The 26973-nt window shown below is 44.4% G+C and overlaps 1 protein-coding gene across 1 annotated transcript in view; it reads right to left on the bottom strand.

Annotated features, from left to right (window-relative positions):
* TENM1 (teneurin transmembrane protein 1) overlaps window positions 1-26973 on the bottom strand; it is a 1327579-nt gene that overhangs the window by 109407 nt on the left and 1191199 nt on the right. The window contains exon 26 of the mRNA XM_086918499.1: window positions 15362-15534. Coding sequence (XP_086774625.1) covers window positions 15362-15534 — 173 coding nt within the window. The remainder of the gene's footprint in view (window positions 1-15361; window positions 15535-26973) is intronic.

Genomic DNA, 26973 nt, shown 5'->3' with positions numbered 1-26973 from the left:
TGGTCCAGAAGAAGGACCAAAGGCATCCCCACACAATATTGCTGTTAACAGAACTTGACCCAGTACCCAGTAAACGAAGATGTGGATTCGAAATCTGCCTTTGCTAATTAGCTTGTCACAGTGTACCTGGGTTGGTACAGCCCAGACCCACAGAAACAAAGGAGGAGGGCCAGATCTCTATAACCAATACAAGAGGAACTTGTGTTTGAAATGTTGGTGTGAAAGGATCAGGCAGATGTGTCAGCTAAGGGCAGAGCTGAGGCTCTCAGGGACGGTCACTCCGCAAACAACTTTAAGTCACTATCTTGGATTGTACCTCGATGCTGTCCAGGAGGCTTGAGACGGGGTGGAGTGATGATGTGGCTCCCTGGATTGTCCATGAGTGAATGACTTCTAGAACGTTCCAGCCTGACTTAAAAACCTGATGCAGAAGGGAGAGACTGATGAGAAGACACTAGGCTCAGGAGTGACAACAGGGAAATGATGCCCAGCTGCAAGGAGAAACTACTTCATGTCACTCTGCGGATCGACTAGATGGCTTATATTCCATCAAATACTGAGGACAAGGATCAGTCTCTCCAGGGCAGTGGTGGTTGGAAGAATGGAGTGGCTGAGGAAGTTTTCCTAGGACTTATACGGACTGGCTCTTGACTCTGCTGACATACAGATGCACCTTGACGAACCATGTGAGGCGGACACGATCGAGGACCTTCACTACGGGACCTAAAATTACTGCATCCGGGACACTGCTCCTTTCTAAAAGATTCTCTACCTACCTATGTTCAGTATATGAGGAAGTGCATTAAATAAGATTCAAAATTTACTTGTTGCGAACATATCAAAGAATACCAAGTTGAATACTCTATATTAACTTTACGAGCCCTGAAGAAGTCCCTGGATGGGACCAAACGCGTTGGCGGTTTCAAAAGTGGTGCTCTCAAAAGTTTTTAAAGAATGAAAAATAAAGAATACGTTGAAATTGAACATCGACTCGTCTATGGAACAAAATCCTTTGAATTGTTTTATGATTCTACTACAAGTTTTGTATAAAGTGTGCCGGGCTATCATGTTTTCATATTTTGTTGAATGCTAGGTTCAATGAATCAGCTTCTAAATTGAGGAAGTATAGGGAATTGTGCTTCCAGCCCGTAGTCTGCACCTTTTCTTGCAACTAACACTAATAGGGATTACAGTACTAGTGCAGGCAATTTATGCTTTGATTCCCATTTCTTTGTCCTTTTGACATACAGATGCCCTTCAAGTAGCCAAGAGGCTGTAAGACCTGGGAAATGTAGCAGGGGTTGTGTTTGGCTGGCTGTTTGCAAAAGGGCAGTGGAAGACAGCCACTCAAGCAGGAGAGAAGCTAGGAGCCCTAGCAGAACATAGGTCAATCAGTCAATCAATCAATCAATCAGAACATTTGTAAAGCGCACTACTCACCCGTGAGGTCTGGTACAGGGAACAGAAAATCCAGCTTCCCATAAAGAGAGCCCCATTAGAGGCAGGAAAACCTTAGGACAATGCTCCTGATGGGAAGTGATAGCCCCCAGGAGCAGCAGGAGCCAGAGATTGTCCAAAATGGTCCTATGGGGCTGGAGAAAAGGGCCCTGTGGAACCAGTCTCCCAGTGAGAGAAATTAAAGATAAGGAGCTGAGCACTCTGCCCTATTTTCTTAAAATACCCCTAGGGTGGACTAGGGCTCAGGGGTTTGTGCAACCTCAATAATATAATTCTGATGGGGGAGGGGGCATATGTGCCCGCTCCTCCTCCCTCAAGCTTATTTACATCCATCGAAGCCCCAATACCCCCGGGCAGCTGGCACATAAGTAAAGAGTCACAAGGCACCCCTTCCCCTTCAATTGAAGCAATTATAGAGCATTACCGCACCTCATCTCCCTACCCACGTGCGTCATGGGCAGGGGAAGTGTACAACTCTCGCCCACGGATGGGAGTAGAAGAGAAACTGCTCTCAGCAGGCAGGACTGGAAAAGAAGATGTGCTGACACCAGAGGTGCGCACACATGTAGAACTGACTACGGCAGTATAATCAATAAGACAAACAAGGAATTGAAAGAATCAGTTGGAGAGACTGTGTTTTCACAGACTGCCTTGTTTTTTGTATGGACTACCTCTTGGAGGATGAGGAGAGGAAATATAGTACCCACCATCTAGGCTCTAAATTAAACACTGAGCGACAAGCAGATGGTTTTGTTTAAGAAATTATGTGTATTTGAAAAATGATTTTTATGAGTATATATAAACATGATTTCATATCAGTAATGCACTATAAAAGAAGGATACAACCATATATTCTATTGACTTTAAGGTTCAAACTGTAATATTGTAACTGACCCGTATTGCCGGGTCTGGTGGCTCAATGGACTAATGCCTCTACTGCAGGGGCCTGTGTTCAACCTCATGGTCACAGGTTCAAATCCCAGCGGGTCCACTCAGCCTTTCATCCATCTGAGGTCAATAAAATGAGTACCATTGTGTTGGGTAACAACAAACATCTGTTATTCAGAGCCAAGATACCCGCAGTGGTGAACGTGCGCTTTACAAATACACATGTTATGTCTGTGTAGGGGGTTGGTGAAAGAGTGTTCTAAACGATTAAGTGAAATAAGTAGTAGCCAATAGGGATTTACTAATCTTTTAGCAAGTCTACACAAAAGGATATCTGTAGATCTGTTCCCACGTGCATGCCAATTCTTTTGTGTGATCGAAGTCACAAGGCATGGATCTGATTAGGGACATCTTGAACTAACACATCTGTTGTAATTCAAATTCTTGTTGCATGAGTTGTGCAAGTTTCCTGGGTGTTACCATCACGTTAGAGAAGTGTTGTTAGCTTCAACATTTTTACTAATGTGTCTCTCCTCTTTTGGAATTTTCAGGCTGCTGAATTTAAATGCTCTTTGAACCTGACAGCAAACAACACAGTAGTGCACACTACAGTTCAGGAAATCTATTGGGCCTCCAAACCTCCCTGCCCTATTATATTCTAGGGACTGAAAGGAATTTAAAGTTCCCCTTGCCTTATTATATACTAGGCACTTGCAGGGGTCGGGCATTGCCAATTTTAATTACACCCAACTAACATATACCTTTATAGCAGCTAGCCCTGTGTCTGCAAAGCAGAGCCCTGGGCACTATCAGAGTCAGGTACTACCAGTACCAATACAAAAATGGGGTTGATCAGGGCCAAAAGGATGACTTTCTCAAGCAGATGAATATACTCTCAGACACAAGCAGCAAATCTGCTTGAATTGGATTATACATATTTTACTTTGTTACTCATTATTCTGGGATATTTTGAGCGCAATAATATTGTTTGGATGCCCTTTAATGCACCCGGTGAACTGCTTCTGAGCCGGATGCAATTTAAATGAAGTTCCTTCTGCATTATGAATTTGATTGATTTTTAGTTCAAATTAGTATTATTGTTCTAAGCCTTTTGCTGTGTCTCTGATGATACTAAGCAACAATGTAATGCTGCTTCAATGGCAAGTATAGGCCGATTGGGGACCGTCAGAAACAGGGCTCATAGACACTATACATGTTCCACCCAAAGAGTCAATTAAATAAAATGTATTACTGATGGTCATCGCCCTATCAAATAGTCTAACATGTACAGCCACCATGAATGGGATTATGTAACATTTAAAATGATCAATACATGAGAATGCTCTAAGCTGGCACAGTTTTGGGAAGATATTTTAACCCTTTCGATGCTCATGACGGAACGGTTCCGTCATGAGCGTCGGTTGGCCTGTGCTCATGACGAAACCGTTCCATCATGAGCCCGTTGGCTCATTAGAACCTTCAGCACAGAGCGAGAATTCGCGCCGCGCTGAAGGTGTTAACTGACGTGGGGACACATTTTAACACCCAATTCCCTTGATTTCCGGCCTACACTATTCTGGGGCTTCCCAATACACTTACATACCCACTCAAATCCAGCAGGGCAGGCACATTCGTTCAGCCCTTGCGGCGGCACAGCAGGTTGTTCTGGCACATTGGGGAACAGAGAGGCTACCGACACCCTGGAATGACTCTATCGCTCATGGCATGTGCTTGGGTAGGAGGGGAACTCCTACAGAGAACTGTGGCTTCCAGGAATGCGTAGAACTGACCAGTCTCCAATATCTGAGACTGCACTGGTTGACGGAGCTAGAGCCAGCACCGAAAAAGGAGACTCCCTCTACGTACTTTATCACTCTTCTATTGCTCTTATCTCTAATGCCTGTGACTTGTGAGCACATTAGAGGGGTGGGTGGTTTGATGGGGGGTTAATTTGTTGCATTACTGTAATAAGGAACACAATCTACAGGGGCTACACTGGATGATTATGTTATGCTCATGTTTTCCAACAATAAAAACAAATTCGAACCATAAAAGGATCAATACAGAACATGTTATGACTTGAAATAAAGCAACCCATTTGAAGCCTCAAGTGATGTGTAGGCATCGTAGGACTGCAAACTTTTTGGGGTATAATTCTGAAATTCATGTAAAGAAACGCATCATACTTATATTATATTCATGTGTATTCCACCCTCACAATGTTCTTAGCATGTGTGCAGAGTCCTAGGCCAGTCCAAGGTAACGCAAGTCCCAGTACCAGTACTGTGACCCGAAGGAGCGCCCTCATAGTAGGTATAGGCCAATCACAGCAAGTACCACTGCTTATCTTTCAGACAAGATCACCATCTGTGGGGGAATCAGAAACCCTGCAGCCAAAACACCATCAGACTACATACTACGAAATGTAAAAAACAAAACAAAAGGCTGCAGACCTCCATCTATGCACCCAGGAACAACAACACCATCCCCCATCCATCAGGACTGCCCCAAGACGGCTAAAATCAAGAGAACAGTGGAAGACACATCTCTTTAAAGAACTATATCACAATAACCATCTACAACCCAGTTACTTTTCCTATCACTCATATACTTTTTGCTTCTTTAACCCTTTACAGCACACTGCAGCTTTTTAACTAGGTTTGCACTTTAGAAATACTGTGGACATTCATATAATTATACGTAAATCACATAAATTAATGGTAGCAACATACTTAGGGGCAGATTTACAATAACTGGCGCCAGTTATTGTGCGCCACAGCTCAGCCACCCATGGTGCAGTGCATTTACAATGCGGCGCACCATGGGGCAAAAACGGCACAGATGCGTGATGCATCTGTGCCGTAAAGGCGGCGCATTGCTGGAGTTGCGTTGCAAGCGCGACGTAGCTCCAGCAATGCTCTGGGGGGCCCTATCTGTCCAATGCTGCGTCAAGCCTTACGCCTCCTTCAAGGAGGCGCAGGGTTTTGACGCAGCATTGGCCTAAAAGTACATGAGTGAAATCTTGTAGATTTCACGCAGGCACTTTTGCGAGGCACACCTGCCCCGGAATGCCCACCCTGCGCCGGAACGCCCACATGTGGCGCTGGGCTTTACAACGTGAAGCATCTACCTAGATGCGTCACATTGTAAATGGGTTGCAGGGATGCGCCACGTTTACGCCACCGTTGCGTGACGCAACAGCAGCTTAAACGTGGCGCAAGTCTGACATAAATCTGCCCCTTAGTTTTTGGGACTCTTTAGTATGACCAAACCTTTTTCTCTATGTAAAGAAAATATGTGATGTAATAGTCCTTTTCATGTAAAGTTTTGCTTTGAATGTGAATTCCAGACCTTGCTGGTATTCTGTGAACATGTTGAGTATGTATATGTGTTACACGTGTGTGACACATCTGTGGGAGTACCACTCAATGATATGATATGATATGAAGGAGACTTATAATGCGCAAGACAATAACCCGCAGGTATCAAGGCGCCTAACAGTATGATCAGAAGATGAGACAGAAGACATTACATGTAGGCTTGCCGAAAGAGAAGAGTTTTTAGGGCAGTGCGGAAGTTCTGTAAAGACGGAAGGGATCTCAGGTCCAGGGGAAGGTCATTCCACCATTTAGGAGCTAGAGTGGAAAAGGCCCTGCCACCCCATCTAGCTCTTCGTACGCGGGGGGCTGTCAGAAGCAGTTTCCCGGAGGAACGCAAGTTCCTTCCAGGGATGTAGTGGGAAATGATGGACCCAATTCCCGTGTCGCTATTTTTGGCAATGGCTCTGTAGGTTATGCATAGGACTTTGAACCGGATTCGATGTTCTACCGGTAGCCAATGCAGCGTTTTCCTGGCCGCAGTGGCCGAGGAACGTCTGGGAATATCCAGAACAAATCTGGCTATGGCGTTTTGGACTACCTGTAAGCGCTGCAGGTGGCTCCTGTTAAGCCCAGCATACAGTGCATTACAGTAGTCCAAACGAGAACCAATGAGTGCGACGGCTATTTGTTTTCTAGCCTGCAAGGAAAGATATTTCCTGATCCTTCGTAGGGTGTGAATCAAACCCCAGCAGGTGGAAACGGTTCTACTCACCTGGCTGCCCAAGTCAAGGGCAGGGTCTATCAACACCCCGAGATTCTTGGCAGATGTTGTGGGGGAAGGGCATGTTCCTAGTGAGTCGGGCCACCAATTGACTGACCAGATGTTTTCTTTCCCCCCAAACACCATCACCTCAGTCTTCTCTCCATTCAGTCTAAGGGAGTTCTGAATCATCCAATGACCAACCGCCTCCATACAGGATCTAAACTTGGAGGCGATTAGTACATCTGAATGGGGGAGAGAGACGAGGATTTGGGTGTCGTCTGCGTAAGAAACTACCTCCATCCCGAAAGATCTTATTAATTTGGCTAGTGGGGTCACATAGATGTTGAAAAGGGTCGGGCTAAGTGCCGACCCTTGAGGGACCCCACACAGCACTGGTCGGGATGGAGATAGGAACTCCCCCAGCTTGACTCTTTGTTCCCTCCCCGTGAGGAAAGAGGTCAAAAGATCCAGAGCTGTGTCCTTCACCCCCACCTCCCTCAGCCGAGATGAAAGTACTGAGGGGGAGAGGGTATCGAAAGCCGCAGATAGATCTAGCAGGACCAGGAGAGAGGTCTGGCCCCCATCTACTGTCGTGCGGATCTTATCGAGCACGATGGTGAGGGCTGACTCGGTGCTAAATTCTCTCCTAAATCCATGCTGGGAGGAGTCTAGGCATCCCGAGCTTTCCACAAAGACAGCGAGATGCTTGTTGAGATGTGCCTCAAGCATCTTCGCTGGAGCAGGAAGCAGTGAGATAGGCCGGAAGTTTTTTAGGACCCCCGGATCCAGAGAGGCCTTTTTTAACAGGGGTTTTACTACCGCCTTCTTCCATTCTGTAGGGAAAATACCGTCTCTAATGGCTAGATGAGTGGTGGGAGTTTGAGTACTAGGACCCGTGGGATCCTGTTTGGATGCCCCATGTGCAGCATAGAGGCAGGATGGATGCGGCTCCCCAGACAGTGGAAGTGTATTGCCTGCATTTCTGTGGCTGGAACGAAGTGATATAACACTGAAGTGAGGGAAGATAGAGACAGATCTCCAATTAAAAATATTTTGTGGGCCTTGTTGGAAAGAGGCTGGTGATTAGTTCTTTCAAAAAACTGCAATTTGGTAGATGGTACTGGTGAGTTAAAGGACTGTAGCGATTTTCTGTTGATCAATGTGAGGACGTTTCTAGGTAGGGCCTGAACTTTTCTCTGACCCTGATTACTGCTTTCGGAAGGCTGAAGACAGCCAGGTGCAAAGATCACATACTCCATTGTGCCCTTGTTTTGAATACTTCTGCTTGGAGCAAGCACCATTGCTGCCTACTGAGAGAGCCATCACCATGCACAAAGGTGGTGTCTGTGGAATAGCTGCACAATTACATTTGAAGAAAACCACACACTAACCAGTTCTGAAGCCTTAGCCAGTGGATAAACATCCCTTGTCTGGACAACAAGTATAAAAGGGGGTCTCAAACTACCCCACTTTAATCCAGTTCCATGTTCCTCATAACCCAGGAAGGACTGTGGTGTGACCAGGGTCTGAAGGACAGACCCTGGTCACAGGTCAAGGGACATCCCTTGAAGTCTACAACTTGTAGGAGAAACTGATGGTCTGCTTGGGAGCCTGGACGCTTCCCTGCCTTCTGAGAGGGCAAGGTGAGTTCCTGGCCCTGCAGAAGGAGAGACTGTCCTGGATGAGAACCCCACTGTGTTTCTGGCATTTGTAACACCCAGAATTAGCTGCCTAGTGATAGGAAGTTAGGGCGAGTATGAGGGTCTTCAAGGCAATGGCTCAAAGTGGGACAGAGACCGTGTCTCCCTGTGCTGGCCCTGTTGTGTGATACGTAAGATGTTGTGAACCACCTGCCAGCGTTTCCAACTGCACCAGGTCTAGGGACCACAACTTCTGAAAACAACATCCACCTTCTTAGGCCCCACAGACTGTGATTGCCAACCAGTCAGCCAAGCATGCTGTTGCACCTCAGTGGTCCAGGGAAGCACATCAGGGCCATTTGTCGTCCATCATCCCTGATGCAGAAATTGAAACCTGAGTTGCGAAGTCACTGACTGCACCAGCTCATGCCGCTGATTCACCATTGCATTTGAGCAGGTAACGCATCGCTGCAACTAGATGAACTAAGAGGCTGTGCCTAATACGATTGCTGATGGAATGCGAATCTGTTCCATACAAGCATGTTGGACCGGAATACTATTGAACTGATATACAGGCTGACATTTGGGGTAATTGCCAGTGATCTTCACCTGTTCCTAATCTATGCTTATACCTGTATCTTTACCCAAGATATAGATAGAGAGGGAAAAGCAGAGGCAGTACAGGGTATCATTTCAGTGATGCCATAATGGAAGAGCAACCTTGCACCTGAGCCACTTTTGAAGTGTGTAGTAGTTTGTTTTGCAGTACGATTAGTACTTTCGTTTAACAAAAGGATAAGCACTGGAACAGCAGTATGTTATTGTGTCTGTTGTTTGACGTTGGAACTCTTGCTCCTGAATCCTTTGACTGCTCACCCTCGCTACTCTGAGAGCCATTATCAGAAAGTGAGCACTTAACCCAGTATACAGTGACACAAAGGTACAGACCCTAGCACACCTTTGCCAAAAGACCTCAACCACCACAGCTGGTGACCAGTAGCCTATTTCTGCCATGTGGACCCCCGGGTGGGATGTAGCACTATATATAAATCCTTCCATTATAGACCAGTTATATTTCTCAGCAGGCATCTTTGATCCAAACTGTATGTAGAAAATTAAGATTAATCAGAGGGCGATGTACCAATAACTCAATGTAATTTATTGGTGCATTTTGTTGGGTTATGATAGCTTCCTATGATCACAGCATTTGCTTTCTACGTAATCCGCAACTTTTATTAATAACAACATACAACACAATGATAAAAGGAAACCGTGAGCAAATGACTTCTGGTCCTGCTTCTGTATGGACATTCCAACTGGAACTGAAAAGGCCGGCATTCGCATGGCAGGTGTACAAGCCACACCAAACTGGTTTCAGCATGCCTGCACCCCTCCATTGAGCTGCAGTTTGAGTTTTCATGGCACAGGAAGCATGGGCCCCAGGATGGACTGGACTGCGGGCGCGTCGAATGCAAGTGCATGGGACTTCTGCGAGTATTCCAACCATCATCCTTCGGCTTTGCTCTGTGCAATGCCCTAAGTGCAACAGTATGGCCAGGCATGAGTCCTGGAATTAATATGCAACAGGACACAGCCATACCTTACAGATGAGGCCTAGCTAGGGCAACACTGGTCTGTGGTTGCTTAGTAATAATAATATGTTGTATGAAGTGCATGGCTACCTCAAGTGAGGTGTCCCAGTGCTGGAAGCAGATCTTTGCACTCTGCCTATCGCTTTCAAAGGTGAGCGTCCTGATTTAAAAACTTTTTTTAAAGTTTTTTCCTAAAAAGAACCTCCGAATGCGCCTGCCGAAGCGATAAGGGCAAGACGTTCTCCAGCTTTGGCGCCTGGTTGCTTGTGCTCTCATTACCAGAAGCCCTGGGCAGGCAGAATGTGCTGGACTCTTCCTATGGGAAATAAAGTTATATAATAATTGAAATATGATGGAATAGGTTTACAGCTTGGAGTGATTGCCAGGAGCTGAGAAAGTTGGAAGTATTCCACTTATGATGTTTTAACCAAGGCTAGAAGAAAAACAAAACATTGCAAAGAACAGTTCAAAATGTGTCATTCACACAGAGGCCACCGAGTTCTGTGTGATTTTCTATTTTTGTGTAAATCTATTTAGTGGTGCTAAAATATTTGGCGAGAGGTGAGTGTGAGGAGCCCAATTGTTGTTCCGTGCCCTGCAGCCCACTCCTCAGAAAGAAATTCACCTGGATTTATTTAACACGTTTCGGCCAAACAACCTTTGTTGCTTCACATTAGAATCGGTTACAAAATAATGGAAGCCATTGAGTGTAATGAATTGTAATAATAGAGATGCTGACAACAGCAAGCACTATTACATTCAGAACATCAGGTACATGGGCAAAAATGCCTACTGTAATAAAATGTATGAATATTCAAGAACTTCGCATAGCTAGCACTGTGGTGAGGGAGAGGTCAAAGACTGTGATGGAATGGGAATACGTTTCATATATGAATAATATTGGATTATGTGCTGTGAGCTACATAGGCTCGGTGTGTTAGTGTGCATTAGATCCAAGGACGGTTCATCATCGTGACAAATCCAGGAAAGGATTTTATTTTTTAGTTAAATGAATGAAATGTGAAGGGGAACAGACACAGAATTAATTTCAAGTTAGTCTTTCTTCTTTTAAAATGATTCTCTCAACTATGGAGAAAGGTGCATCTGCTGACCGTGTGTGCACTGAAGCCAGGGCAGAGGTTTGCAAACATCAGTACTCTGCCCCGGTTTTTTGCACACAGAAGAGTGGGGCGGCAATGGAGCAGCCAGTGTTGTGACTGAAAATCAGCGCACAAGACTTGCTCCTCCCTTGATTCAGGGCCACTGGAATTTTGCGATTTTCTGGCTCCTGCTTTTTGCGCATACTTATGGATTTGCTGCATTTGCCACATAAATCCACCCTCTGCTACACAACCTGCAGTATTTAACAACAAAAACATGTTTCTAGCTGTAAAGTTACACAGCAACACGTGCTGCTATGTAGTGACAGGCCAGTCGCAAATGTGACCGGCCACCTTTGTGTTGCGTGTTGCTGTATTTGGGGAGCAAACTGATAGTAATGAGTTGACATCTTTGCCCAAATAGTGTTAACATGTACAAAACGTCAAAAACAATGAGGTAATACCCTCACAAAATATGCTGCATCAAGCCGCATAATTTGCCTTTTCTTGAAGCATAATTTAGTCAACCTGCTGCATAATTTAGTCTACCACTGCCACATAATTCCAGTGTCCTTATACATATTACAAGAAAACCAGCATGTGCGGCTGGGTTCAAAACACCAGCATCAATTAGCCTATGCCATTTTAGCATCACCGCTGTGCACATGAAGTACGGTAGTTCTTTCCTGCCCTATATCATGAAGCAAAAACTCCTCTCCAGAATAAGGGGACGTATCTACCATCTTTTTGTTTTTGTTTGTTTTATATAGCGCGAACTGACCCAAAGGTATCAGAGCGCTTTACATGTGAGCACCAGTTGCATTACAGACAGAACGTAAAGTAGGGGGAGGCGGAAGATGCAAGACTAGGTCGCCCTCCTTAGAGGTGTAATCAAAAAACAAACCCAAAGTGTCGGGTTCATAGACCTAGCTTATGACTATGGCTCCTGGCCCAGATGGTCAGAAAAGAGCCCGGAAGAAAGAAACATGTCTTTCTTGAGTCCCCTCACTCACAAGGGTTTCCCCACAGTGACATGCTTCATCATTGGGGCCAACCCAGTTCTCTACGAACTGGGGCGTGCTGCGACTTGCGGAATTACGTACGAGCACTTTATTTGGAAGATTATGTGTGGTGCAAAGTGTGGTGGAGTGAATATATATTGATTAAAATACCACGCTAGTGGGCCTAAATTGTTTTATTCCTGCTCCTAGGTAGGTATGTGTTGGACCTGGCCCTTTTGGCAGGTTCACCCCGAAACTTTTTGCTTTTTCCTAGCCTGTTTCTGGAACCTAGTGTTGATGATTTAGGCCTTGGCGCACTTTTTCACTGTGGGACAGTGTAAAGTGCGTGAGCTCTCTGTGTATGTGTGGTGAGTGACCTGCCCTCCCATAGGAATGCATGGGGAATATGTGTGACCATGGTAGTTCCTGATGCGTGGGGAGTGCAGGGTCGAGTTTGGTATGTACGAACTTGTGAGATTGAATGCTACATAATGATGTATGTGGCATGAATGTGTCTAGTGTGGAAGTGCCACTTCTAGACATGGGTGTGCGTGTGTAGTGAGTGTGCTGACACGTGATTGGCTGGAGCCTGGCTCCGGGATGTCTGGATGGGTCTGCCCAGTGGTGAGTGCTGAGATTAGCATGCTGATGTGAGAGGAGGAGTACCCCCGGGAGTGAATGGGGCTGGGTTTTCCCCACACAATGCTGGCTCCGCCCCCTGTGGTGCGACTGATGACCCTGTCCTGCCTCGTGAATAGAGAGGGTGGTTGAGCCCTTCAACAGTGCTCACAGACCAGCTGCGACTGGTTCTGCCCCCACCCTGCCCAAAGACAAAGGATTTGTCTGTATAAAAAGAGGCTGTGACCTCTTGAAAAAGGTTCTTGTTCCCAACTTGAATCTGACCAGGGGCATGCTGCTGCTGGGGCCCGGGGGAAGGCTTGCCTCCCTGGGCCATGCCCAGCCCATGGACTCCTAAAGGACTTTGCTGGACTGTGGAATGCCCTAAAGCGCCTGGGAGCGCTTGTGCTTTGCTCTAGCGCTGTGTCTTGCCCTTCTAGCGTCTGGGAGCGCTGGATTGCCTACTAAGCGCTTGGGAGCGCTTCCTTTCTGCCACAGCGCGCTGAGAGCGCTTTGTCTGCCAAGCCGGTGCCCACCCGGCATTTACGGAGTTCTGCTGCGCTCCTTATTTATTTACGAGTGCCCACCTCGCTTTACTATTTTGAAGAGCCGGTGCCCACCCGGCATTGCCCCGTGTTCACCGCCGCTGGCCCGGGACTCCTTGCAATGTTCTACCCGGGCCGCGCTGGGATTGGCTGCCGGTCCGGGACTCCTGATGACGCCTTCCCCGGGGCCGCGCCGTGATTGGCTGCCGGCCCGGGATTCCCTGGTGACGTCATCCCCGGGCCACGCCATGATTGGCTGCCAGCCCGAGGAGATTGCCTAGTCCCGCCCCCGGAGCCCGAGGAAGCAGGAAGCGGCGGGAGCCCACTCCGCGCTCCTGAAGTGCATAGAGAAGCTGCCGGCCGACCCCCCTCTCTCCCCCCCCACCCCCCGGGGCTCCCGAGAGCGAGGGAGAGCCCCAGAGAGCGAGAGGAGGCCGGCGTAGCAGAGGAGACCGGCGCGCCGCCCGACCCGGTGAGTGCCCTGAGGGAGAGGAGGGACATCAGGGTACATTGCCAGTGCCCGCCCCTCCCCTCCAGTGCGAGCGCCTGAGTGCTCAGAGGCCCGTGGGGGCTCCCCTGATGCCGAGTCCCCCGAGAGGGACTCCGCCTAGTTGATTCGAGCCCACGAGAGGCTCAGAGGCAGTTCAGAGTTCGAGAGCCCAGCGAGGCTCCAAAGGGCCCACTCATTTATTGAGCCTGCGAGGCTCCCACGTTGGCCCCCCCCGTTGTGTTGAAGAGCCCGAGAGGCTCCAAAGCGCCACAGCTCTAGTTCAGAGCCCAGAAAGCCTCTAGGGGGCCCGAGTGCTGTGTTCAGAGCCTAGAGAGGCTCCTACGTTGGCCCCATCATGTACAGCTGCCCAGCACTTTGAGGGCAGCTGCCACGTTTAGGTTTTGGCGCAGTGGCGCTACCTGGACCCTGGACTTTTGATGTAAGTTCTCTGTTAATGTGATTATGCAAAGTGTTCTTTGCTGCACCTCTGAATGTTTTGTAGATGCATCATGTGCCTTGTTCCTTACACCGCTGAATGTAGGTTTCTGCATCATGTGTTTTCCTCCCCTACACCGCTGAATGTATAATGATGCATCATGTGTAATGTGCCTATACCCCTAAATGTTGGTGATACTTAGGTGGTTGCTTTTCTCCTAGTACAGGTGTTGCTAGTGAGGTCTTGGTTCCCTGCGCAATTTTCCTAAGGTGGTTAGGGTTGTGTAGGAGGTACTTACCCTTTACCAGTAATTACTGGTTGTGTGCTAATTTGTGCTACATGTTCTATTTGGTTCTACAAAGTGTTTTATGTGCTAATTACTATTCCTAAAAATTGATGATTCCTGGCAGTGGTCCAGGTGGCCCTGTCTTGTACATATCCCCTGTAAATTCTGCCCATGTCTGTTGGCACATTGTAAAAGGTGTGTTCTTATCTAATGTGTTTTGGTATAATACAAAGGCTATTTTTATATAATCTTGTGTGGAGTTTCCTTTGTGGTGGGCCCTGGGTGTTGTTGCTGGGTGCGCGCGCAAACACTTAACCTACATAGCCTCCAAGTTTAGCCTGGCTGCTCGCGTCGCATTACCTAGAGGGTGAGTAGGGGTTATCTTGGTGTGTGACTCCCTTGCCCTGACGTGGAAGTGGTGGTCTCTGACTGACTCTGGCGCAAGCCTTGGCCAGCCAGAGATCCTGTTTCTAACAGTATGTTTAAAATCGGGGTTGACACTGTGTACCTATCTATAATGAGAAGGGAATCAGTGTGTTGTCGACATGTTTCAAGCTTCCCCTAGCTTTTCTTCAGGACCACGCAGGGACCAGCCCTGTTTTTGCCACTCCTGTATTAACTTAAATAGGAAAGTAGTAATACACCAATTAGAGTGAACGCTGCTACTAATAAAGGCATGCGTTTGAAATACATACGATTGCTAGTTCTCGTTGTGTATTTGTCAGTGTGCGTAATAGCACATCATGATCTCGGGTGGGTGGGGGGGTGGAGGGGGATGGTGTCTCTCTTTGATATAATCTTCAAGACTGGAGACGCCGCGCCAGGACACCTACTTCTCGTCCCCGCCAGGAGCCATAGTCATAAGCTAGGTCTAAGAACCTGACACTTTGGGGTTGCATTAAAGACAGACACATTCATTTTATTTTTAGACACAGGGAGATTAAGTGATTTTCCCAGAATCACAGGATGTTGGAACCTCCCACCAGATTAGAACCTGGCTCTCCAGATTCAAAGTGAATGACAACGTAAAAGACCAGCTGCCTGAAAAGTGGTAAAACCAGCCACCTGACTGACCAGTGACTGACCTGAAAAAAGTGATAGCGAAAGGACGTGTACAGAGAAAGGAATGATAGCCTGGTGACTTTCTATAATGTTTGCATTATGTTCAAGTTATTTTGAGCTGACATTAAACGCACAACAATAGTGTCGCCATCGACTGTTTACCTTGTCTTAACGTATAGATTGTACTCGTGGCAGAGACATTCGTAGTGGTGACAATATTCTCTCTGGTTGACGTGTCCATTTCCACACGTGTCGACCTCTCCATGTCACTGTAAAAACTGCTAACTTCGCCAGTCGGGAACGTTGCATTAATCAAATGTCCTTCAAGATCATACCTAGAAAACAGATAGAATTTAAAATTGTAAAACAACCGGGGCTAGTCTCCAGAAACATGAATGATTACACAAAAGGAAACTGACGGTTATATTTGTCACTGAAAAAGCTCGTGAATGTCAGAAATATTTGGTATTTTCTTTTTACTAAGGTCTTGATCTAGGCTGACCACTAGAGGGAGCTCTGTGTTCATCAAACATAAAAATTAAAAGCAGCCACTGCACATTCTCTAAGCGACCTCGTCGTAATGCCTCTCCGCTCCAAATATTATTGTAATTTATCATTTGTTCTTGTTTTGACTATCACATTACATAGATTCATGATAAGATTTGGCACCAAAATCAAAAACCCCTTGGAGGGAAACGCATTACTAGAAAAAATCGAGACTTGCAGACTTCCCCAAACTAGCTGTGGAGATATTTTGGGGATTTTGTGAAAATCAATATCTTAAATAGAAAACTAAAACCGTCATTTGTGTCTCAATACATTTATTGTCCGCAGTGATGTAACTGTGCTTGTGTTAGTGTAAAATTGTATTTTGTTTGACCCAGTTAGCTGCCCGAGTCTTGATTTGTTTACACCAGCTGCATACATTCCCCACCGTGAAGTCACAACATAGCAGAATACAATTGATGTCAAGTAGGTGACACTGATTTGCGCGTGCACTGGGGCGAGTCTAACCAAAAAAGGTTGACAATATCATGCGACCGCCTGGGCAGCACTGGTGAAAATAAAAAAACGAGGGGGCATATTACCAAGCAATAGCGATAATTATCGCTATTGCTTGGTTAGAGACAAAAATTTACAGCTGAGCTGCGGCGATTTTTATCGCAAATAAACCTTGGTATTACCAAGGTTTATCGAAAATGCGATAAAAATTGGCCGCAATGCATGAATATCGCTGAAAAGTCAGCGATATTCATGCATTATCGAGCTAAAGCTCTTAGCTATGTTATCCACCTCCCATTGGATAACATGGCTAAGAACTGCTCAGGGCAGGTGTTAGCTTTTGGAGATATTCACACTTAGCGCGAATATCTCCAAAATTTGAGAATAGGAGATAGCGATGTTAGCGACTGTTTCCAGTTGCTAACATCTTGGCACGCCCACTTTGCATGTCATTAGTGATAAATATCACTGACATGCAAAGTGGGGCCCAGGATGGTCGCTATCTCCTACTAGCTGTTGCTAACTGGTGTAAGCGACAGCTAGGTAATAGGGAGATAATTTCATCTCCGCTTTCTTGGCTTTTAAAGCCAAAAAAGCGGAGATAAACCCCCTTGATAATATGCCCCGGTGTTGGGCCGCGGAAATCAAGGGGCATATTATCAACAAAGCTCGATACATTATCGCCGCTTTTATAGGCAGGAAACTGCCGATAAAGCGGCGATAATGGGCTTGATAATATGCTCTATGGAATTCCAATCGAAGCCCGTGTTAGATGACTTCACATTTAACATGGGCTTCGATTAGAATTCCATAGACCATATTATCAAGCCCATTATTGCTGCTTTATCGGCAGTTTCCTGCCGATAAAAGCGGAGAAAATGTATCGACCTTTCTTGATATTATGCCCCCCAGTTGCTAATCGACGCCTCTCGACGCCTCTCGAGCCGGGTCTCATTTTGATCTGTGAGGACACACCAGTCATTTCAAAGTGTCCTTTGTGCACAGCTTGACTCATTTTGAGCCTGGAATATTCTCAAAGAAGCTTCCTGTGAGTTGTGATCATATAACAAACACAGAATTTTGATTCCACTGATCAAGTGCACCTTGGTTTAGTGAGCTCGGCCTTAAATGTAGTACAGAGGGCGAGCAAAGGTGAACAGTGCAAACCTCCACTTTTCAAGGAAGCTTGTGCAGCGCTTACATCACTAAAAATAAGATACGACATAATGTACCTACAAACTATGGGGATTCTTTTTGAGAGCCCTGTGTCACTTTTGCACCATGTAAAATGGTACATGCCTGATCTCATAAAGGCTTATCAAGCCATGCAAAGCCACCCTGTGTGACTGCATGGTCTCAGATTTCATGTCTAAGGCAACGCAGCGCAAATCACTATGTCACCTTACTCTGCGCTCGGGAAATGTTCCTTGGCCATTGGGGATCGGTTTCCCTATGCAACCCCCGTAGAATTTGACGCTGGCCCAGATTTACAAAGTGATGTGAACCTGGGGAAGCGTCACATCCGTACGCCTCCCGAGGGGGAAACAACCTTTACATTGCAGTCATTACATTGCACTTCATTTACAAATCAGTCATTACATCGCAACATCCTTTACAACGCATGTCACTACAACGCAGCCATTATATTGCATGTCACTACAACGCATGTCAATACAACGCATGTCACTACAACACAGGCATTACATCGCATGTTATTACAACGCATACCATTACAACACTCCTACACCATTCAACACTTTCCCTACTGTTGCACCCCCTGGAGTTAGAATAGTAATTTTTACCCCTAGGCTATCCAACAGTTTCCCTACTGTTGCACCCCCTGGAGTTAGAATAGTAATTTTTACCCCTAGGCTATCCAACACTTTCCCTACTTTTGCACTCTTTGGAGTGGGAATAGTAATTTTTACCCCTACGCTATCCAACACTTTCCCTACTGTTGCACTCTTTGGAGTGGGAATAGTAATTTTTACCCCTAGGCTATCCAACACTTCCCCTACTGTTGCACTCACTGGAGTTTGAATAGTAATTTTTACCCCTACACTATCCAACACTTACCTTAAATGCAATGTAATGGTATGCGTTGTAATGGTATAATGCAATGTCTTGGAATGCGATGTAAATGTAGTTTAAAAAATGTGTTGTAATGGCATGCAATGTAACATGATACGTTGTAAAGGATGTTGCAAAGAAAACACGGGTATTCACAGGCAAATCAGGATCCAAAATAGGGAAAAGAAAAAGAAAAATGACACAGCCTAGATATAAAATCATAAACAGGAACGAAGATAATAAGACAAAGACTAGTATAAGGTTGACCCAGAAACTACAGAAAATATGGCCAAGTTAAGGATTTTAACTATTAATGTTTGCGGCCTTAACGATGTAAAGAAAAGACAAAGGGTGGCAATCGGTCTCAAGACAATAGGTCCTAATATTATTTGCATGCAGGAGACACATGTTGAAGGGTCTCAGCAACAACTATTGAAAAACATGGGTTACAGATTGATCATCTCAACATCGCAGGCAACAAAGACAAGGGGGGTAGCCATTCTCGCAATTGGTGGGGGAATGCAGTTTACTAGGTCTATAGCGGACAAACTAGGGTGCTGGGCAATTACAGAATGCCTATATGGTCAAGGGGAAAAAGTCACGATTTACTCCATATATGGGACATTAATAGATGACCCCGAATTATGGATGTTCATTTTAAATGAACTAGCCCACTGGTCACCACCCTTTATCATATGTGGTGATTTTAACCTGAATTTACCCCCGGACTGGCAATCAAGGCCAGACTTTACATACAAAGGAAGGAAGCCAAGAGTATTCAGCACACTACAAGAAATATGCATCACACACAGGTTAGGGGATTGCTGGCAAGCGAAGCACCCCACAGATCCGGGCCATACATTTTTTTCTTACCCACATAATACATTTGCAATGCTAGATTACATACTGATCTCAAATACACTCTCATCTCGGTGCTCAATAGAGAAACTCCCCCGAGTACTATCCGATCACAATCCCCTAATTCTCAGCATGGATATAGAAGGGTCCGGGTTTAGTCAGAAGCGATGGACCTTTGAGCAGGCCTTACTTTCGAATGCGGAATATTGCAAATGTCTAAACAAATTGATCCCAGAATTCATTGAGCATAATATGGGGAGAGCTCCAATCGAGATCGTCTGGGACACCCTAAAAGCAGGAATAAGGGGAGAGATGCTAAGATTTTCCCTTAACCTTAACAGGGAAGCAAAAAACGAAATAAGAAAACTGCAGGATAGGTTAATCAATAAAGAGGAAGATCTGATGAGAGCAGTACAAGCGGGGCACGAGATAGAAGAAACGTTGGCAAAAGTAGCTATCGCAAAAAATAAAGTGGCAGATATTTTTACAAAAAAAGCTATAGAAAAAGCTATGGTGAATAAAGAACGCATATACGAACTTAGCGAAAAAGTAGGACACCAACTGGCGGTGTGAATAAGACAAGAAACTATGGCAAATACAATCAAAGAAATTAATAATCCTAAAAATGGTCTTACACAAAACCAACTAGAAGTAAGAAATGCATTTCATGATTTCTATCAGGATTTATACACAGAAACTGGTAAGAATCAAGGTAAAATTGAACTCTGTCTAGAATAATCTAATAGCCTACAACTATCTATGGAAGACCAAGAAAGTTTGGGGAAAAGCCCAGAATGGGTCGAAATCTTACTATCAATTAACAGTCTACCCCCTGGGAAAGCAACTGGCCTCGATGGGATCCCCGTCGAATTCTATGCTAAATTTTATAAACCATTGAAGGAAATCTTAACAACTTTAATGACGCATATTTTTAATGGGGGGCAACCATCAGGCTCATGGGCCAGAGCTAAAATTGTAGTTTTCCCGCAAAAGAATAAAGATCCCGCACAACTGGGATCCTATCGCCCAATTACATTGATTAAGCGTGACTCTAAAATATACTCAAAATTACTGGCAACAAGACTGGCTCAATATATACACAAAATCACATTCCCACGACAACACAGCTTTATTCTGGGCCGATCAACCACTGACCATATTCAGAGGGTCATCACACTCTTCGACATTACAGAAGTTGGAGGAGACCCTATGGCCCTAATCCTTTTAGATGCCGAGAAGGCGTTCAATAGGGTCTCCTGGCAATACCTGTGGGCAGCAATGTCGAAGTATGGTATTGGTAACTGATTCATTAACGCTACCCGTATGTTATACACAAACCCTGAAGCTGTTATCACAATCAACGGAGAGATGACCAAGAGCATTAAAGTTACCAGAGGGACCAGACAGGGTTGCCCGTGCTCTCCCTTATTGTTTGCCATCTTCATTAATCCTTTCATCCTGAAACTAGAATCCAATCCGGCCATATCACCAATCAAAAGCATCAACGGCAATGCTAAGACACTAGCCTATACGGATGACATAGCAATAGTCACCGGAGACCCTAAAACAGCAATTAAATCAATAGAAGAAGATGCCAAACAATGCGGGGAGGTATAAGGATACAAACTTAATCAGGGAAAAATCCAGATAGGCGTTAATAATAAAATCATATTTCTTGATCGGGTAGTCACCAACGTCAATTTATCTTGGAGTAAATATAACATCTGACCTAGACAATCCGGTCAATATTAAACTGGAACCCCTAATAAACCAAACACACAAAAACCTGAGTAGAATTCACAATCTTCATCTGACCATAGTGGGAAGATGCAATGCCATCAAAATGCTATATCTCCAAAAATTCCTGTATTTCTTCCGGACCATCTGTCTAGACTTCACTACACAAATATTCCAGGACATAGATAATTTATTCTCACAGTTCATATGGAATTATAAAAAACCACGTAGGGCACTCAAATATATTACACTCCCGAAAGACAGGGGTGGGCTCTCACTACCGAACTTCAAAATATATTGGTGGGCTACTATCATACAGTATAGCAAAAGACTTCTGACCTCGTAGAACTACGTAGAATGTGAAGAAACGATCCCGACACCACAGGGTTTAATATTAGGTAAAGAAACAAGAGCACATCTCTGGCGACTAACCTACAATTGCCACTATAAAAAAGAAGGATTTAAAACCCAAAGGGGTTTATACTCAGCCTGGAACAATGTTCGAAAGATATGGGGGTTTGGGAGATTCTCATACTATACAGCGCTAGTGGGAAATACCAATCTACCAGATATATTTAATGAAGTGTGCATGAAAAGGTGGCAAAGGGATGGGATTGTCCAGTGTGGTGACTTTTATTCCACTACTGGATTCAAATCATTTGATGAATTAAAATCAGAATTTGGACTAAGCCAATCAGATTTTTTTAAATTTCTACAAATTAGAGATTTCTTAATGAAGAAAGGGGGAGGCCTGGCCAAATTCGGAAAAATTCATATAATAGATACAATAATTGGTAGCAACACAACAAGAATAGGGGGTATATATAATAACCTTATATCCGTTTTTCCAGATGATGTTTCAAAATATACATTAAAATGGCAAGAAAAACTAGACGTGATGCAAGAAACCTGTGAGAAATCATATAAGGCATCTCAATTATGGCTAAAGTCGGCAAACCTTCAAGCCCAATATTACAAAACTTTTTTCCAGTTATATTATACCCCGAACAAGATCGCTAAATTGGGATCAGGCAGAGGTACAGAATGTCCTCGATGTAAACAGCACGAGGCAGATATTGTACATATATTTGCGACATGTGTCGCACTGGGTACAATACGCAGGGAAAAATCCACCTTTCTATCTAAAATCTTTAAATTACAAATGGAAATAACGACGGCAGAATTAATACTAGGTCTAGATGGAGATACCAGGCCAAAGGAAATTCAAGGGCTTATCTTTATTTCCGCGGCTGTATTTAGATTATGCTTGGCTTCAGCATGGCTAGACGATAACCCTCCGGCTTTTGAACAATGGCGGGCCAGACTCCTGGCCACATATAATTTAGAAACGGCTATATACCAAAAGAAAGGTAGAAAGAAACAAAAGACGTGTTTGAAAATTTGGGACCCACTAACATGTTGGATACAGAATCTGGGTTGATAACTTTTTTTTATATAATTTAGTTTGTTTTAAACTATATATCTAGAAAATGCATATTATGGTTACTATAATTTGGACACCAAAACAGTCAGGTTTTCAGTACAGTGTTCCTATTTTTGTTTTGTTTATGTATAAACTCAAGCTTGTGGGGGGGGGGGGGGTAGCAGGTATTAATAATAATTCTTTTTTGTTGTAAAATTATGGAGGGGATAAAATTATGAAAATGCTTCAATAAAGATTTTATTTTAAAAAAAAGTAAAGGATGTTGCGAAGTAAAAACTGTGTTGTAAAGGCATGCGCTGTAAATGTATGTATTGAAACATCATATATTCCTCCCGAGGTGAGGAGTAACGAGGAGAAATATGTTTATTTGTCATCTTTTTTATCAGTTTGCAGCCCACATCGAAAGAGGAAAACACCTTGTAGGATTGTTTTTGTGGAGGAAGTTGCCCCTTCCTGCACAAAACAATCCTGCCTTCAACGGAGGCATCTTTGCACCATGGTACATCAGTGCCTACATTGACGCTAGGCTGCCAAAATGGAGCCAGTGCGGACAGAAAGGACAGGAATGCACTGTATTGCTTAAATGTGGTGCATTTCTGCCCTTTTACTTTGACGTGGTCCAGCGCAGGAAGGTGTCTTGCTGTGCTGCCCTACGCCAAATGCCATCAATGAGGCCCTATATAGTGGAATACTATTCTGCCTCATCAAGCCCTTCTGTGGCCATACATCAACAGTATGCTGCATGGCAGGCGCTTTTATAAGGTCACAGAACTCCAAAGGGACATGCAATGCCCTTTTAAATGTAAAGTTGGAGGCATATTTTCTCTTTTAATAAATGGGTTCCCCCATGCACAGGCTTCTCAACATGGCCCACTTCAGGCATGGGTAGTCAATCCAGTTCTCATTTTCATTGCTTTCGGGGACATGTTGTTTTGTTTAATCCTTTAAAAAATCAGCAGTGTTGGTCCTAGCAGTCCAAGATAAGAGAGAACTAGGGAGCATATTTATCAAAGGACTCACGTCCCTCTTTCACAATGCATGGGGACGCAGGACGACACAAAACCTAGAATGAGATTGACCAAGCCAAACAAGGCCACCTTGCATGGCCCTGCTCGGCCTGGTAAACCTGCAAAATGACTGCGTTGACTTAGTCTGACTAGGGAGGCATTCCATGGGTGGAGCGTGGATCTTCCCACATATCCATACATGGATTTTGGTGCATTTCCAGATGTACAATGAGTGGTAGATTGGGAATGAGTCAAATGCTACACCTTCCCAAGGGAAGCATAATGGAGGAGAAATATCTTAATTTTTCCTTGTGTGCTGCAGCACATACAAAGAGGAATAAGCCTCATAGGATTATTTTTGTGCAGGAAGGTTCTCCTTGATGCAATGCTTGTGACAACAAGATAATATTAGTTATAAGTCTCCAGTGCCATATGATTTATCACTCAAACAATATATACTTTGGGCTTCTCCAATGAGTAGCTCAGTGGCACTGGTAGCTCTCCAGGGACCTGTAATTAACTCTCCTGTGTGCAGCCTAGTCAACTAAATTAGAAGCTTGTACTTGGTTGAATTAAAAGTGAAAAGCAGGTATTTGAGATGGAAATGAATGTATTTTCATAACTCATATGCTAATGTTTTGAGAAAAATGGTCCAATTCCAAAAATATATTTAAAGCTGATATTTGAGTGAGAAAACACTTATGGAGCTGTTTTGCTAATATTATTATCTTGGTGCAGGATATTGCGTGTATGGCTGTTACGTATTACCAATGTAAAGCCATTCCACATTGACAAAGCATTTGCACATTACTGCTAGCAACCGTGTCTGATGCACAGAGGCAATCACTGCTTGTAAACTTGCATAAGATGGCCACTAATGCATCTTGCCTGATTTGGTCTATTGCATCTCAAATCATTTCAGTAGTTAGGGAGGATTTTCATTGAACATGAGTAGCTCTTATTACAGAAAAGATTGGAGAGCCCTGATCTAATGAGTTCTGAAAATACACACACTTTTGTCTGCAACACACAAATTTAAATTTTGGTATAAATATGCTAAGTCAGCCAATCAAATGTTTAATTTATTAGGATGGACTGCACATTGAGACCTACTCACGGATAGTCAGAGAACTCCTGGATGCTCCTGAGCTACTCGTTGGAGAAGCCTGCCTCGAAGCGAGACTCTATCGCAGCTGAAATGGGTTACTCCTCCCGTGGCTGAGGTCATGGAGGAGGAGACTCCAAACACAAGGGTGCATAGGGTAGGTGCTGCAGAGATGTCACTATTGGCTTTTAATAGGTAAATACAAGGTTATAGTAATGCCCTTTTCTTATTACCAAATACTTTTCAATGAGTAGGTGTGGCTGACTCCTGTAGTACTCATAGCTTATTAATACATTAAGAGAATAATCCAGATGCACTACAAAAGTAAGTCAAACATAGTTTACAGCTTCTGGCTATTCACATTTATTTCCTTGAAAACTGCATTGCACCAAAAACAACTTTAAAGTGATTGTTTTTTGCCCATTGCGCCACTCTAGACAGAGGCTCACCTTATGAAAACCCGCACTGACCCATTCTCTCATGGGAACAGTCAATCCCCAACTCCCAGGCTACAATCGGTCTAGGGGTGCTTCTGTTCCCTTCTAAAGGGGGCATTGACCGGCACTGGGGTGAGCTGTGTCACAGGATCCAAAGTATACTTCAAGGGGAGCAAGGGCGCAAGGGATCCCTGTCCGGAGACATTCTTGGTCACTTAGGGGCAGATTTTGCGTCACTTTTGCGTCATTTTTAACATGGGAAAAGTGATGCAAAAGTAGCGCAAGAGGCTTGTAAATCTGCCCCTTAGTGCTTGACAACAACCTCACAGAAGGCGATATGAGGAATACTTGCAAATAGCCGTCGCTCTGGTTGGCTTTCCAGCCCATCTTGTTTCCCCCACTGGGCCACTCTAGCTAAAGCTGAAAGGGGCTTATTTGCAATCCTCTTGCACTGCCGATACGTTGCTTTTTCCCATATTAAAAAGTGACGCACTGGCGGCGTGAGGGCTTAAAAATAAGCCCCAAAATGTGTATCTTTATTTGTAAAGATGACTTGCTTCTAATTGTTTCCCTCTTCATTTACTGTAAATTAGGGATTTTTAAAATGATTTAAAAATAATAAAATTGTGTTTGTTCTAAAATACCCAAAATAATCATACAATCAAATGACAACTACTCTCATGTATACATTTCTCTCCTATTTTTGATTTTGTCCAAGATGCATATTTGCAGAAATATGATTTGCATCAATTATGCACGGTTAGGGAAAATGTTCATACAGGATGTATAATTTAGTACTGACCTACTCTGTTCCACATCATATATTCATGTATTAGCATTATCAATAATACGAATATTGTGTCTATGCATCTTCACTTGAAGAACTCCAATTTGCCTGGAAAAATCTTTTTTTCCATTGTGGAGAAGTCCATTATAAAAATTGTGGGAGTTCGGAATGCATCAGAGACAAAGCAGTGCACCACATGTGAAGAGTGAAAAAAGGATGTGGTTTTGAGGAGTACAATATCTTGGAGAATTGCTCCGACAATTAGCCATGAGAAAGCCATCCATTTGTCTTCTGTCCTTTTCAGCACCAAGAGGCATGAATTGCATCCACTGATGGGTGACTTCGCTGTCCTTGTCACTCAGAGGTGCAGCTACCATTCATCTGTAAAGTCGTGTTTTCTGTCCTTTACCAAGTGACACCGGGAGGATTTGAAAAAAGACTTTACAATGTTCAGGCCAAATGCAGCTCAGCTAATATGAGCACTACTGAACTACCACTGCGTCTTCATGCCCGGATACGAGCCCTTCCACTTGTCCAATTACCTCGAATCTTTGTCAAGATGGCCGAGTCAATATCCAAGATTTCACGCGGGGACAAATATAGTGAAGTAGTAAAATTCATAAAACCTGCCTGGTCTGAAATGAACAAGCACACAGGATGAATTTAGCTTTTTCACACATTTTTACGCCTGGAGCGAGGGCGAGAAGCAGGGATCGGTTCCAGGTCGGCTTGTCTTATGCGGTTGCCTGCCGGTCAACGACAAGGTTGGAACTTTGATCAAATTTCATTAGAAGAGGCAATTGAAGAGAAGACACACACCGCTCTTGCAATACTACTTGCCTATAATGTGATGCACTTTATAGGAAGACTTTGGGACAGGACCATAGAATTGAGAATAAGGAAATAAATCCATAGTTTGATGATGGCACAGTCAAAAACGTCAGTGATTGCTTCCAGCTCAGAAATCGCAGCCTAGCTGGAGTCAGGAAGAGGAGCCGCGCAAGCTTTCAGCGCATCTAGAGTATTCATTGCCAGCAATATATTTATATCATATTTGACTGCATCAGGACATTTATAAACATATTACAATTGATTACAGTCACATGTCTGGCAAGGAGCAGGGATACTGGAAGTCCCGCTCCCACCGGTAGGCTACCACTGGCGCATCAATCTTGTTTTGCCAATTCTCTGAGCACTTAGCAGTAATGGACCAAAACAATTTGGAGTCATTATTTTTGGCAGCCTCGTTTAATGATTCCTATGTTGAACATTGAGTCGTATCCTTCTTCAATGTTAACCGGCCTCTGCATTGTCATCGCGCAAAGAT

This window comes from Lissotriton vulgaris, chromosome 4_1 (assembly GCF_964263255.1).
Source record: "Lissotriton vulgaris chromosome 4_1, aLisVul1.2, whole genome shotgun sequence".
Taxonomy (NCBI): Eukaryota; Metazoa; Chordata; class Amphibia; order Caudata; family Salamandridae; genus Lissotriton; species Lissotriton vulgaris.
The sequence above is the reverse complement of the archived record's forward strand: the minus strand, read 5'-3'. Positions and strand labels throughout refer to the sequence as shown.